The sequence below is a fragment of the Podarcis pityusensis genome, assembly GCF_964106645.2.
Source record: "Podarcis pityusensis genome assembly, chromosome: 17".
NCBI classification, from domain to species: Eukaryota; Metazoa; Chordata; class Lepidosauria; order Squamata; family Lacertidae; genus Podarcis; species Podarcis pityusensis.
In genome coordinates this window covers 5619823-5633912 of record NC_138042.1, presented here as the reverse complement: position 1 = coordinate 5633912, position 14090 = coordinate 5619823, and the positions used below count along the sequence as shown (strand labels likewise).

Sequence of the window (14090 nt, the reverse complement as noted above, 5' to 3'; positions counted from 1 at the left end):
TGCGCGCCTCCCGGATCACTGCGCTTGCGCCGGCTGTCGCAAGGAAGCACGGGAGTTGTAGTGTTTTGCTTTATTCTTGCGCAGATTTGAGGGAGTCGAGAAGCCCTCTGCCGCGCTGCACCATGGGAGTTGTAGTTATTCCCCCCCGTCCCGCTTGCTCTCCCACGGAGACGGGAGGGGCCCGGGAACTCCGTCTCCCATGATGCCCAGCGGGCGACGCAAGTGACGCCAAAGGCACGCGAGGGAGGGAAGGAGCGACGAGGAAGCGAAGGGAAGATGGCGGACGGGGCCGAGAAGCCAGCGGGGGCGCAAGCTGCCCCGGTGTCGTTCGGCTTCACGCGGACAACTGGGCGGAGGCGGTTTCTTTTCGTGACGGGGCAGGATGGCGGCGGCGAAGCGAAGCAGGAGCCCGATTTCCTCTCCGCCATTGAGGGGCGCGAGTTGCAAAGGTAGTTGGAGGAGGAGGCGGCGGGGGTCGTCTGCGCGGCGCCTCAGTCGCTCGCTTGAGCGGCTGGTTTGGGCTGCGCCTGGCCAAGCCGCGCCTGTCCCTGGCGGGCTCGGTGGTGCCGCTTCTGGCGTGGCTGAGGAGAGAGAGAGACGGGGAGGGGGAAATATCCCCGCATGCAGAAAGCTAGCGTGCCAGGCTCTGCCTTCGCCTTCTCTCCGAGATGCCAGAGGGGATGTCACAGGGCTTTGGATTATTTATTTATTTTAGAGTGTTGGTTCGCAGGTTCCCCCCCCCGGGTCACACTTTCAGATGAAAAATTTGCTTGCAGCACACCGATTTTTTTATTGATAATACACTGGGAAACAAAAAGAAACACCTCCCAGTCCTGGATCAGGGGTGAGAAATCTGCCTGTCTCTTCCCTGTTCATACTCATGTTACTTAACCATCCCTGATCCTTGGCCATGATGGCTGAGGCCGACAGGAAGCCCACAAACGTCTGGAGAGCCACAGGTTGCCAATCTGTTGCAGCTGCTGCACAAAACACTTGCATCCCAATGTGTGATCTGGACTTTCCACCACAATACAAATACAGAGATGGGTTCTCCTAATGAACTTAAATTCTTCACCTTGGCAGTGGAGGGAAGGGAGAGGGAAGGGTGACATGGGGTCGTGAAAGGTATACAGTATTTTTTGTTGTAAGACACAAGTATTTCTTAGCAAAGGACGACCATTAATCTTCAACAATGTAGTGTTAGTTGCTGGTCATATCAGCAAGTGACAGTAGATGCAATTCTTACCTGTATTACTGTTTTTGTCAGTCATTTGCAGGCTCAGTAACCTTTATTCCCCCCCCCCCTTAAGTTCCTCTGCAGTGCATGTGAAGGCATTTGAAAAAGTTTGTGTCCTTCTGCAGTTGTTGTTGTGGTCCAAAATTGCTGTGTGTGTGTGTGTTTGTAACACAACAAATTACCTGAATGTGTTGGTCAGTGGTGGGGGAACCTCTGGCTGGTGGGCCTTATTAAGCCCACCAGACCTCCCCGTTTGCCCTGAAAGGTTGTTTTGGCCAGGCCATGCTCATCTGTCAGTCATCTGATAGCACAGGACACTTAGAGCCACTACTGCAAACAGTGGCAGATTCAAAAGAAAGAATCAGGAGTTCACTCTAAATCATATAATGCCAGGTGATTGACAGGCGACCCCTTTTGACCTGTCAAAGTGTCCTGCAGTGGGTTGGCCATATCCTGCTCCCCACCCCAAGGGAAACTACAAATCAGTAGTCCTGGCTCTACCAATATGTTTTGTTCAAAGCAGTTTCTGTTTCTCCCACCAAGTTTGAGGGCACCAGTTGGGTGATGGAATGAAGCTTGTCAGAATTTCACCCCATTGTACTTTGCTATCCCTCTGTGGTCTTAATTGGTGTATGTTCCTCTGCAGTGTTCGGCCAGCCCCACAACCGAAAGAGCTTGTCATTCCCCTGATCCAGAAGAACAAATGGAAGAAGCCAGAGGACCCTGCACCACCCCAGGAACAGGATGGGAACAGCTGCGTAGAGGCTCAAGCAGTCAGGGAGCTCATTGAAGGTGAGCACTCCTTACTCCACCTTCTTAGAATTGCAGCCTTCTCCCATCCTTGAGAACTGGAGCAGAAAACATCAGGTTGGATTTTTTTACCCCATTGGTCATCACAGTAACCAGACAGGCTAGTCACCTCACTCATAGGCTATGGAGGCATAAGTGACTCTGAATTGGTAGAAAATGGTCCTTGTCAGTGGAGTTGACAAAAAGCGTTTCTGGTCACTATTGCAACATCAAGGTTCAGGAGGCACTCCCAAGGCTGTGAAGCTGAGGTCAGGATTGTTGATCACCATCAGGCTTGCTTACTCCACCTTAGGTGACTTGACACTCCTTAAAAATGAAGATGTTAGTACAAATATCCAGATATTTTGGTTTTTACAAACAGCTGTACTCTATGCTGGACCTTTGTCCTCTCCCACCCCACACCCGGCCTAGGAAGGACTGCTTGACTGAGGTTTCTTGCCTTAGCTCTGCAGTATGTTGCTTTTGCTTCAGCTAATTGTTTCGCCATGCCCAGTAAGGACATTAAATCATGAAATAGAACCTAATTGTTTTTATCATGGTTTGATGATTATCAGTTTGTGGTAACACAGACATTTTCCATTTTTGTTGGAGGCACCAGTGTTGTGGAATGCCCCCCCTGCTGAAATATGCAAGGCTGCTTGGTTTTGTCATTCTGCTAGCTCTTCAAGACGCACCTGTTTAGACAATCATTCCCCTGAACATGAACCTGTTGATCTAACTGTTTTAATTGATCCTTTTAACTGCTCTAATTGTTAAGCTTTTAAACCTGCTTGTTGTATTTTATTTTTTGATAGAATTGTTTTGTGGCACGTTTTTATTACGTGTGGATAGTTCATAATGGGCTTTCAACTTGTAAAATGTTTAGAAGCCATTTTGGTGTGTGAGCAGTATATAAATTAATAAATAATAACAACTTGATCTCCTTGCATTCAGAATCTAGGAAGTCGCGGGAGCAATGGGAGAGTGGCACCAAGATAGACCCTACACTTTCCATTCCCCTCCTCATGCAGAATCGTGTCCCTGATGGCTACGAAGATGGAGATAAAGTGGATGTCAGCCTCCGACCAGAATCGGTAATAGTGGTGGTGGGTCTCTGTGGACAACCTTCTGAGCTTCTATTCAGGAGAGTTTAATACGTGTCCTCTTTTTCTTTTCCTCCCCTCACATTGTTAGTCAACTGAGGCAGATTATGAAGAGGTACCAGTAGAAGCCTATGGTCTTGCCATGCTGAAGGGCATGGGCTGGAAAGCAGGCGAGGGCATTGGGAACACCTTCAAGCAGTGAGTCCTTGCTGAGCTATTTGGGGAGTTCCCTCCCTCCCTTAAGTCCCCCCTTTTTTGTTTTTTTGTTTGTTACTGTGTTATTTACTTTCATCTTTTTATATTGTAAACAACCCTGTGATCCTTGGATGAAGGGTGGTATAGAAATTTAATTAATAATAAATAAACAGAAAAATCTCAAGGAGCTAATGGTCCATATTCTGGCAGTTCACAAATAACTGATGGGAAGGGAGAGGAAGGGTATTGGATGTGCTGAGGTTCAGATAATAATTTAATCTACTCTAGATTTGGACTCCATCCTATTTCTGCATGCTTGTGTGGGCTGCACTGCTGGGACAGTGATAACTGAACATGGTGGACTCCACAAGGACATAAAGCAGGGTGTTTGGAGTGGCCTGCTTTGCAACTGTGAAACTCTCTTCACTTTGCTGGAATGCTCCACAGCATTAATCCTTGCTGAAGCTACTTTTATAATGGCCACAATTAAGCAGGTGGGGAGTAATTTTAACCCATTTCTAGTATTTTAATAAAAGTTCTACGCATAGGTTGTATTGAACTAGGGGTTTAGTATGATCTTTAGCATTAAACCTCTGGTGTGGGCCAGCAACAGCTTGAACAAGGGTGTAGCCGAAAGATTATAGTTGAAAATACAGATCTGTAAGGGAGCATGCCTTATCTCAGTCCAAGGTCAGTTACCAAAATATATTCTAAGCCAGTTATGACCTAATAGTTTCGGTTCTGCACCAAAAAAAGTTCCAGGGCTTGAGGTTAGGGAATGTGTTCCTATGGGAGGCCTGTCACATGTCACAGACATCATAAAGCAGTTTTTTTTAGAAAAAAGCTTCTGCAGGTTAAAGTAACTCAGAGCCGAAGTGAATTTAGCTGCAGTCCTAAGAAGGTTGTTGGAGAGAGGCAGTCAGAAGGGAAGAAAAGGTGGAGCTGGAGCAGTGTTGCTAGAGAGAGAGAGTGTGTGTGTGTGTACCCCAGGAATGGGGAACCTTTGGTCCTCCAGATGTTGTTGGACCTCAACTCCCATTTATCCTTGACCATTGGCCAAGCTGGTTGAGGCTGATGGGAGTTGGGAGTCCCTAAAGACTGGGAGGGTCATGGGTTCTCCACCCCTCCTGTAGCCAATCACTTGGTAGAATTGGCATCGTTCTGAATGCAAAAGTAAAGAATGGTTTTCCCAGCTTAGTGGGTGATGGGCTGTGGTAAACCCTTTGTAAATGCCTCTGGCTTGGCATGCCTAGCCCTCACTGGTAGATGCGGCTCTGTAGCATTGCAACCTTTGTTCCCATGGATGCTGAAATCTCTCATTTGAGACACCCCAAATTTGCTTGGCGGAAACTTTCCCCGGGAGTTGTGGCTGTGCCAAGATTCAAGTCCACTGCTTCCATGCCCACTTCTGTCCATTATGCAACAGTACAGGGTTGTCTTCTTGTGGGTAGAAATGCTGCCCCAAATTGGACAGGGTCAGTGATGTGTTTCTTTCTCATCCCATCCTGCTCCTCTTCTTGCTCACATTAAGAGACGTGAAGCCTCCGGAGCACCGTCTTCGACCCAAGGGTCTGGGTCTTGGAGCAGACCGCTCAGCAGCCCAGGATTTACAATCCTCAGCACCCCGGCGACCCCCCAAACCTGGCGAGGAGCCTTCCAAGAGCAAGGATGAGCCATTGGGATTGGTTCCAGGAGGTGCAGTCTACATTGAGGCTGGACCTCACAAGGAGCTGTATGGGAAGGTGAGCTGTTTCTTTCTGCGAACTCCTGCTATTTGTCACTTTGTGCTCAGGTCTGTGTTGACATGGGGTTTAGTATTCTTCGAGCAAGCAGGAGGGGCTCCTGAGAGAGGCATAAACATTCACTAGGAAAGGCATATAGCCTCTACCCTGACTCTTTCCACCCAACTTAATGCTTATACAGCTCAGAAACAGGATACTTGAAAGAGTGTCTCTTTATATTCCTAGTCAATCTTACCCACTCTGCACAATATAAGAATTGGGCTATTAGTGCTGTGGCACCCATCCTTTGGAAAATTATCCCCTGTTAAATATTAGCCAAGCACCATCTGTAATTTTTTTTTTCAATTACTGAAGACATTTCTTTTCCAGCAAGACTTTTAGGTAGAGATCTTTCCTAGTCTGCTTATATGTTGGAATTGTTTTTAAAATGTTGTAAATAGGGGGTTTTTTTTGCTTGTTGTATGCCACCCTGTGCTGCTTTGGGAGGAAGGGTGGAATATAAATAAAATAACTATGTGCATCATAATTGAATCAGAAGGCGGAGAATGGACCCACCCACAGGGCACCTGTGACATAAGACTGACTGGATCCTGCCATCTTTTTCATCAGGGCTGATACAGCTGGTTTTCCAGGTTTTAATTGCTTCCTTGGGATGTCTTTCTTGGTACCTATTTGTAGGTGGTTGTGGTGGGGACTTCTCGTCTGCCTCAAAGTCTTTGTACTAGTTTGGTGGGGTCAGCCTATTTTGGGTCTTTGAGTTGAGGTTTGCTTTGTAAGTTTTGCAGAAAGTATAGGTTCTATTCTTTGTTCCTGCTCTACAGGCTACTCAGTGGAAAGAGATAGATAGATAGATAGATAGATAGATAGATAGATAGCTGAGCTTGGTCCAATATATGAACAAGGATCATAACAAAACTATGCTCTGTTTTCCATATTTGCCTGTCTTTTTCCTACTTTGGGAAGAGAGTACTATTTGTGGGTTTAATCCAACTCCATCTGTGCATGAGCAGAAAGGACTTCCACTTGCACAACACAACTGCCCCTTTATTTCTCTCCACCCACCTCCGCAGCCCTCTGTGTGCCCCCCAGATCTGTTCCAGATGATCTGCCAATCCTCCAGAGCAGATTTTGAGGGTCATGCAGGGGAGGGAGGAGTGGAAGGGGAAAACCTGTTATGTTAGTAGAAGTCAACTTTAGCACCCACCCTGCAAATTCTGCATTTTTGTTACACCCAAGGCATTCTGGGCATTGTAGTTTTCTGAATGACCTTTTGCTTCCCTCTTGCTCTTCTATAGATTGAAGGCGTAGATGGAGATAATGCTCGTGTCATGGTGAAATTGGCCATTGGTGGGAAAACAGTAACTGTGAGCCAGCACGGAGTCCGACCTGTGACCCAGAAGGAATATGATAAACTGGCCAAAGACCTGAGTAAGTTTTGGCTCCCTTCCCTAATGAGGTCACCTAATGTTGCCTTCAGTTCTTCCTTTGTGATCTAGTCTGGGGTTTCCGGTACATTTCTGACATTTGCCTGTGTCTTGCTTTGGGGGCTTGGGTTGCAAATGAGCAGACAGCTTATGCAGCCTCCCCCTTTCAGTCTGAGCGTCCCCTCAAGTTTGCTGTTTTTGCCCCTCCCACTGCAGGCCGCCTCAGTAAGGCCCACAAAGAGAAGGAGGCAGAACAGAGGAATGGGACCAAGTATGAATCAGAACACAAAACTTCAGAGGACAAAAAGGAGGAGAAGGAGAGGAAGAGGAAGCACCCACCTGGGGCTGAGAGGTAATGGCATCAGTATAGGGTGGGGCAACTGTGCAGCCAGTTCTGGAGAAGCAATTGTACTAGCCGCCTCTTTGCTGGCGGCTTAGTAAAGGCTAGATTCTCACAGAATGTCTCTAGCCTTCAAGAGGAGCCTCTGCCAGGACCACAGTGCATCTTTTGACTTTGCTGCAAAGACCCCTCAGGTTAACTGACAGCTGTTGAAGCTGACAGTGGACTAGTTTGCAAGTCATTCTAAGGCACAGTAAGAATAAACGCTGGTTTAACCATGAACAAGCTGCATGATGGCACTTGCGGAGAAACAAACTGCAAATCTTGACTTAGTGTTACATGTGAACCAGAGCGTGTGAGAGAGTTCACCCAGCACCTGGTGAGCTTCTTTAGGTAGTGGAAATTATTCCTTTATTCCAACCCCCGGGCTGTGTTTTACTTGATAACAAAGCTTTTCATCTCAATACAACCTGGTACAGTTTAAACCATGGATCTGGAACCTGGGGCTCTCCAGATATTGTTGGACTCCAACACTCATCTATGCCGGTCAGAGTGGTCAGAGGTGACTTGGAGCTATCATTCTAACAGCTTCTAGAACAGGCATCCCCAACCTGCGGCCCTCCAGATGTTTTGGCCTACAACTCCCTGTTGGAAAAACGCCCGGGAAGGCCACCCAATACACCGAGGTCTCTCTCCGGTGGTCACCCTCTGGCTGTAAATCTTCCTCAGTCGAGAGACCGGTAATAAGCGACCCCTCCCTCCTGAGAGGAGCACACTCGTCTTCTGGCATCTCATTGCAGAAGAAAGAGACAATCAGTAGCTATAAACTACTTTATTCATCTGTCTATATACAGAGAATCCACCAGCATGTCTGCTCTCTCTGAGCAGCAGTACAGAAGAGCACACTTCACACAGAAGCGAAAGTAACTTTTTACAGTACTGAGACTGTGCTGAGACTTCCTGTCTCACGCTCTCAGACACTCACATGATATAAACAACCATTGTGCTGCTCGCTGAGCAGCTGGTGAGATAAAAATCCTAACACTCCCATGATCTCTAGCTAACAGGACCAGTGGTCAGGAATGATGGGAATTGTAGTCCAAAACATCTGGAGGGCTGAAGGTTGGGGATGCCTGTTCTAGAAAATGAGGAAAGCCCTGCAGGATCAGACGGGTGGCCCATCTAGTGTATCATCCTGTTCTCACAGTGGCCAGCCAGGTGCCCCAAAGGAAATGCGCAAGCAGGACCTAAGCACAAGAGCACTCTCCCCAGCTGCAGTTTTCAGTGACTGATCTTCAGAACATACTGAGCGTGGAGGCAGAGCATAGCCATCGTGGCTAGCAGCCACTGATCTGGAGGGCCACAAGTTACTTGCCGCTGGTTTTAGCGGCGATCCCTCATGAGTGGCACTAATACTTGACTGCTTCTGTGCCTTTTGCTCATAGAGATGACCGTGCTGTGAAGCAGAATAAGGGTAGCGGTGGCAGCAGCAGCAGCAGCAATAGCAATTCCTCTTCCAGATCTTCTCACTGGTTGCGGCGAGACCTGCGAGTCCGCTTTGTGGATAAGCTCTTCAAGGGAGGCAAATACTACAATACCAAGGTATTTCATGGAAGTTCCCTTTTTAACACGGGCCAGTTTTATAGGAGGCCTCACTCAGCACCCCCCCCCCCACTTGCTGCTGTCCCTTGAAACAGTTGCCAGCGCTGCAGCAGAGCATGTGTGCCAAGTCTGCACCCATGCCACCTGTCATTTGGGCCATAGGATAGATTTCCAAAGTTAATTGTCTTGAGGGGGTGGGGGACCCTTCATCCAACGTTGGGCTACAGCGGGGCTGGGTTTTTTTTGGAGAGTTGCTTATTTGAAAACAACAACTATATAAAAATGCAGCAGTTGCATCAAAACCTCTCTGCACTCCCCCATTAAAAGCTGTGGTGATGAAGTCCTGAGAGATGCCCGTGCCACTTCAGAATGTGAACGCTTTCTACTGTATTGAGGTTAAACTCCCTTTTGATCAGAGTTCCCCACATACCAAGACCAAGCCTGTACCTGAGCTCTAATCTTAGAGGCAAAATGGCATGAAACCTTGTGCTGGCTTCTCACCCTACCCAACCCCACTCCCCTCCAGATGGTAATCGAAGATGTCCTCAAGCCAGACTCGTGTGTCTGCCGAACAGAAGAGGGTCGCGTTCTGGATGGTGAGTGTGTTCCTATCCCTGGCCTTCCCTTGGAACCTGAGGCTGTCTTTGTGTAGTTAAACTGCCCTCATATAGTTAAGGTAGAAGAACATTTTCCTGTTCTTAAGCAGTAAATAGTAAGGACCAGAGTGCTTAAAAGGCTGGGTGCTTCACCCCACGCCATTAGAACCCCAGTTTGTTTTTGGAGCCCCTCCCAGGTGGATCCAGTTTGTCATCTGCAGCTTGGAGGGGGAAGGGTAGAAAGTACAGGTGGACTCTGCTGCAAAGGGGCCTTCCTATAGGAAAGCGAGAGATTTCTCTCTATGGCAGCCAAAGCCCTAGCTTCAGCCAAGGGTAGCAGGAGGGTCTTAGAATGTGACTTGTAATTAGATGGAGAAACTGTGGGTGACCAGGCTAGTGGCCCCCCAGATTGTTGCTACTTCATCTGACCTCTTCTAATGGCTGAAGTAGTAGCCTCTGGGATAGCTCAGTTGGTAGAGCATGAGACTCTTAATCACAGAGGTACAAGTTCCAGTCTCACGTTGGGCAAAAGTACTTCTGCATTGCAAGGGGTTGGACTAGATGGCCCTGTGGTCCCTTCCTTCCAACTCTCTGATTCCTCCTTCCACAGGAATTCACGAGTCCATGCTGGAGACAGTTATCCCTCGAAGTGATTCGGACTTGGTCATGGTGGTGCTAGGGGAACAGGCTGGCCGGGTGAGTCACAGATCACGATGGGTGGGGTCTGAGCCATTACCACGAGACAGGTTGGGCCTCTCATGAAATGAACCTGGTATTGATGGCAGAGGAGCAACAGTGAAGTACTTTTTCCAGGTGCAAGAGAATCCTGAGAGTTGCTGGGGAGGTCTCTGAGCTTCTCTTTATATTGGAATATGAGCTGCGCAATTCTCCTCTAAAAAAAACACACACATGCAAATTATGCAAATGAAGTGAGAGAGATTCAAGAAAACACTGGACAGAGAATGACTCCAGTGGAGGTGGGCTTCTTTGTTGTCCTGGCTTCAGAAACATGTAGGCTACATTCCTGATTCAGCTTCCTGGGTGTAGCTTTTAAGCCAAGGCTTTGCTCAAATGGTCTTCAGTGTCAAGACTCAGCCCACAAATTCCTAACAATAATGTTCCAATGTTAGTCCTACTTGGAGTGGACTCACTGAAATTGATGGACATGACTAGCAGATCCAGCCATTTCAGTGAATCTGCTCTAAGTATGATGGTTGAATACAACCCAGTGTCTCTGAACATGTGTAGTGTGCTTTTTCCTCTCTTACCACAGCCACCTCTTGCATGTAAAAATGTCATTCCCCTCTCACTCTATAGCCCATGGGTTCAAGGTGGCAAGCAATACTTTAAATTTATTTATTTAAAATGATGTGGGCTTATGTCTTACAGTTATTGCAATAAAGATGATGAATAAGCTACATAAGTGGGTGCTAGGTGTGATTGTTGGAAAGCATTAACAGTATTTTGAATTTTATCTGCAGACATCTTGGAGAACAGAGTTGAATGGTTAGGGTTTGTTCATTTTTAATCTAGAGTGGGGAATAGGGGAGGGTGACTTTTCTCCTTTCCTTCCCCACACGTTATCCCATAAGATAGCTGATATTGCAAAGAAATGAGACACTAAGCTAACATTTGTGTCAGTGTGCCTTTAAAATATTTATAAAGCTCTGATATTAAAAACAAAACATTCAGAGTGGTTCCAAACAAGAAAACCTAATCCATAATTAAACTAATACAGTAATTCATAAACTTGGATTAAAAATGCAGTACACACAGCAGATGGTATGTGCCAGGCCAATATTATTTAGTAGGCAAGGTCTGGGTGATCAGAAGATGTAATTTATAGTCAGCTTTTCATTAAAATCAATCCCAGAATGGGGTGCAATATACAAGTATATGATACATGATAAAACTATGAAAAACCAGACAGCAATGATAAACCAAATTGGCATCTGAACACTGTAAGAGTGACAATATTGGTCAGCTAACCAAATCCCTGTGTAAATAAAAATGTGCCTACAAAATGCCTAAAGCCCATCAGCAAGGGCAGGGGTGCCGCTATAGAAAACTCCTTCTCACACGTCACCACACCTTGCACAGTCAGCAGGTGTGGCCCTGGTAAGAGGGTGTCTGTAGGCTCTCCAAAGACTGGCCTGGTGCATAGGGCTTTTATGTCCACATAGGCACCTTGAATGTGGCTTGGTAGCTAATTGGCAGCCAGTGCAGCTCCTGTACACCTGGTGTTGCATGTTCACAGTTAACCACTGTTCTCTCCAACCTTGCTGCCGTGTTGCTGCTTCTGAACCAAGCCCAAAAGCAGCCCTGCACTGCAGCAATCCAGTTGCGAAGATGCAAATGCATGCACTGCTGTGGCTAAGCTATCCCTGTCCAAGTGACTCCCATAACCAGAGCTGCAAACAGCAGGCAGTGTTTGCTGATAAAGCTCATGCCAATGTTGAAATCTTAACTTGAAAAGTCAAGGGCAGAAGGGAAAGTGGAGCTAAGCACACATATACGCATGGTGTGTGATGATATGCAGTGTGCATGGAGAGAGCAGTGCATGCTTGCATCTGTTAGGTAAAGGTAAAGGTAAAGGGACCCCTGACCATTAGGTCCAGTCGTGACCGACTCTGGGGTTGCAGCGCTCATCTCGCTTTATTGGCCGAGGGAGCTGGCATACAGGTCATGTGGCCAGCATGACTAAGCCACTTCTGGCGAACCAGAGCAGCGCACGGAAACACCATTTACCTTCCCGCTAGAGTGGTACCTATTTATCTACTTGCACTTGGCATGCTTTCGAACTGCTAGGTGAGCAGGAGCAGGGACCGAGCAACGGGAGCTCACCCCGTTGCGGGGATTCGAACCGCCGACCTTCTGATCGGCAAGTCCTAGGCTCTGTGGTTTAACCCACAGCGCCACCCACGTCCCGTGCTTGCATCTGTTAAAAAACACCCAAACCCTCTGCAGTCTCAGGCAATGAATTACTCTCTGCTCTCTCTCCACCTAGGTGGGCCGCATTCTTCGTCGAGACAAGGCGCAGAGCCGCGCACTGGTGCAGCTGCAGCAGGAAGATGAGAAGGTCTTGACGCTAGAGTATGATGCTGTCTGTCACTATGTTGGTGGATCAGAGGACGACTGAGCTCCCTCCAGAATACATAACATCTGCAGGACAGAGGAACTCCTAGACTGAAGGGGCAGCCTTGTTTCTTCAGGGCGGGGAGTGGAACGCTGAGCACATTAGAGGACAATGAACAAGACTGCCTCCATGTTTAAGGCAGGTGCTCAAATCACCCCCACAATTTTCTAGAGTGTTTTTTTTAATATATATATATGTGAGCTCTAGGTGTGAGGCTGCTTGCAATGTGCACAGACTTGTTTCTAAACCAATCACAGCACTCTAGAACATGAGTGTCAAAGATTGCCAAAAGCAAGAAAATACACAGTGAATGAAATCTAGAGCACAGCCAAATAAGTTGCGGGTCAACTCTTGTTCTAGAGCAGCAAGCAATTAGGCTGGCCCCAGATCAAAGCAGTCTAAATCTGTCTGATACAGATCCAGGATTCTCGGGGGCTCCTTAATCAGTAATACCTTTCGGTATCTCTTTTTGAACTCTAGGCTGTGCTCTAGAGATGGACTACTGCAATTTGTATGATCTACATAGGAGGGAGAGTGGTATTGTGTGTGTCTGTAGGTGAGACAGCTTGCTCTTAATCTAAAAATGCTTTTGAGCATTCAGGGATGGAATCTAAAATAATGTGTGTCTATCCTGGGTTTTCCAGAATGGTGCCTATTGTTGCTGATAGACCTATGCTTACAGTGTCTGTGGGAATATATCTTCAAGCAATTCATGGGCAGAAGAGAATACACATTGCCTTGTGCTAAACTGATGGTCTTTCATGAGGACAAGAGATGAGGCATTTACCAGGGTATGCCCAAAAGAAGGAAGTACACTTATCTTAAAGTCATTCTATAGCAATAGCTTCAGAATGCTGACCTGCACAAATTTGGTCATCTTAACTGGGTGTCTGTGCACTCTAAAGAGTTGTGTAAGTGGTTACCTAAAAGTGGCATGTGGAAAATACATGTCTTCCTAACTTGCTTTCATCTGCTGTGGAAATGAACATGGGAGGACCCAGCTTTCAAATGAACCAACTTCCATGAATTACTTTTTAGTTAAATTGTGCTGTAAGCTGTAAATAAACCTCATATTTTTCCTTCTCTTTGTGTGGTTGGTAGTATGATTCTGAGGACAGGTGCAACTGTCTCTCTGCCATTGTGACCCTTGGTTCCTTAGGCAGATTGCCTTGATGTTGTTGTTGTTGTTGTTTAGTCGTGTCCGACTCTTCATGACCCCATGGACCAGAGCACACCAGGCACTCCTGTCTTCCACTGCCTCCCGCAGTTTGGTCAAACTCATGCTGGTAGCTTTGAGAACACTGTCCAACCATCTCGTCCTCTGTCGTCCCCTTCTCCTTGTGCCCTCCATCTTTCCCAACATCAGGGTCTTTTCCAGGGAGTCTTCTCTTCTCATGAGGTGGCCAAAGTATTGGAGCCTCAGCTTCAGGATCTGTCCTTCCAGTGAGCATTCAGGGCTGATTTCCTTCAGAATGGAGAGGTTTGATCTTCTTGCAATCCATGGGACTCTCAAGAGCACCAGCACCAGCACCAGTACTCCTCCAGCACCATAATTGAAAAGCATCAATTCTTCGGCGATCAGCCTTCTTTATGGTCCAGCTCTCACTTCCATACATCACTACTGGGAAAACCATAGCTTTAACTATACGGACCTTTAGCACCCTGTAATTTGACAGTAGGTTTTAGCCCTCTTGGGCTTTTCCAGACCAGATTTTAATCCGTGGTATCTACTAGATAATGTGTGGTGCTGAGAGAGAACAGGGCCACCACCTTGCCCTTAAAGCCTTCATCAGTGCTACGCCATGTCTGGAAAATCTCTCTCCTGCAGGCACAATTCCTCCCCACCCCTTCCTCTGCCAGGTTTAATTCTACATGAAGCTACCTGGGACCGTATCCACTCCATTGCATAGTGCAATGGGGCTTTCT

General features: G+C 47.1%; 1 protein-coding gene across 1 annotated transcript; it reads left to right on the top strand.

Moving 5' to 3' along the window:
- Window positions 1-107: 107 nt before the first annotated feature.
- On the top strand, window positions 108-13247 carry GPKOW (G-patch domain and KOW motifs). Its single transcript, XM_080988197.1, is given in 12 exon segments — window positions 108-139; window positions 141-449; window positions 1884-2029; window positions 2981-3120; window positions 3221-3327; window positions 4856-5066; window positions 6362-6494; window positions 6707-6842; window positions 8276-8432; window positions 8959-9028; window positions 9639-9724; window positions 12036-13247. Coding segments are annotated over 12 exon segments (1644 nt in total). The 5' UTR covers window positions 108-122; the 3' UTR covers window positions 12168-13247.
- The last annotated feature ends 843 nt before the right edge of the window (window positions 13248-14090 follow it).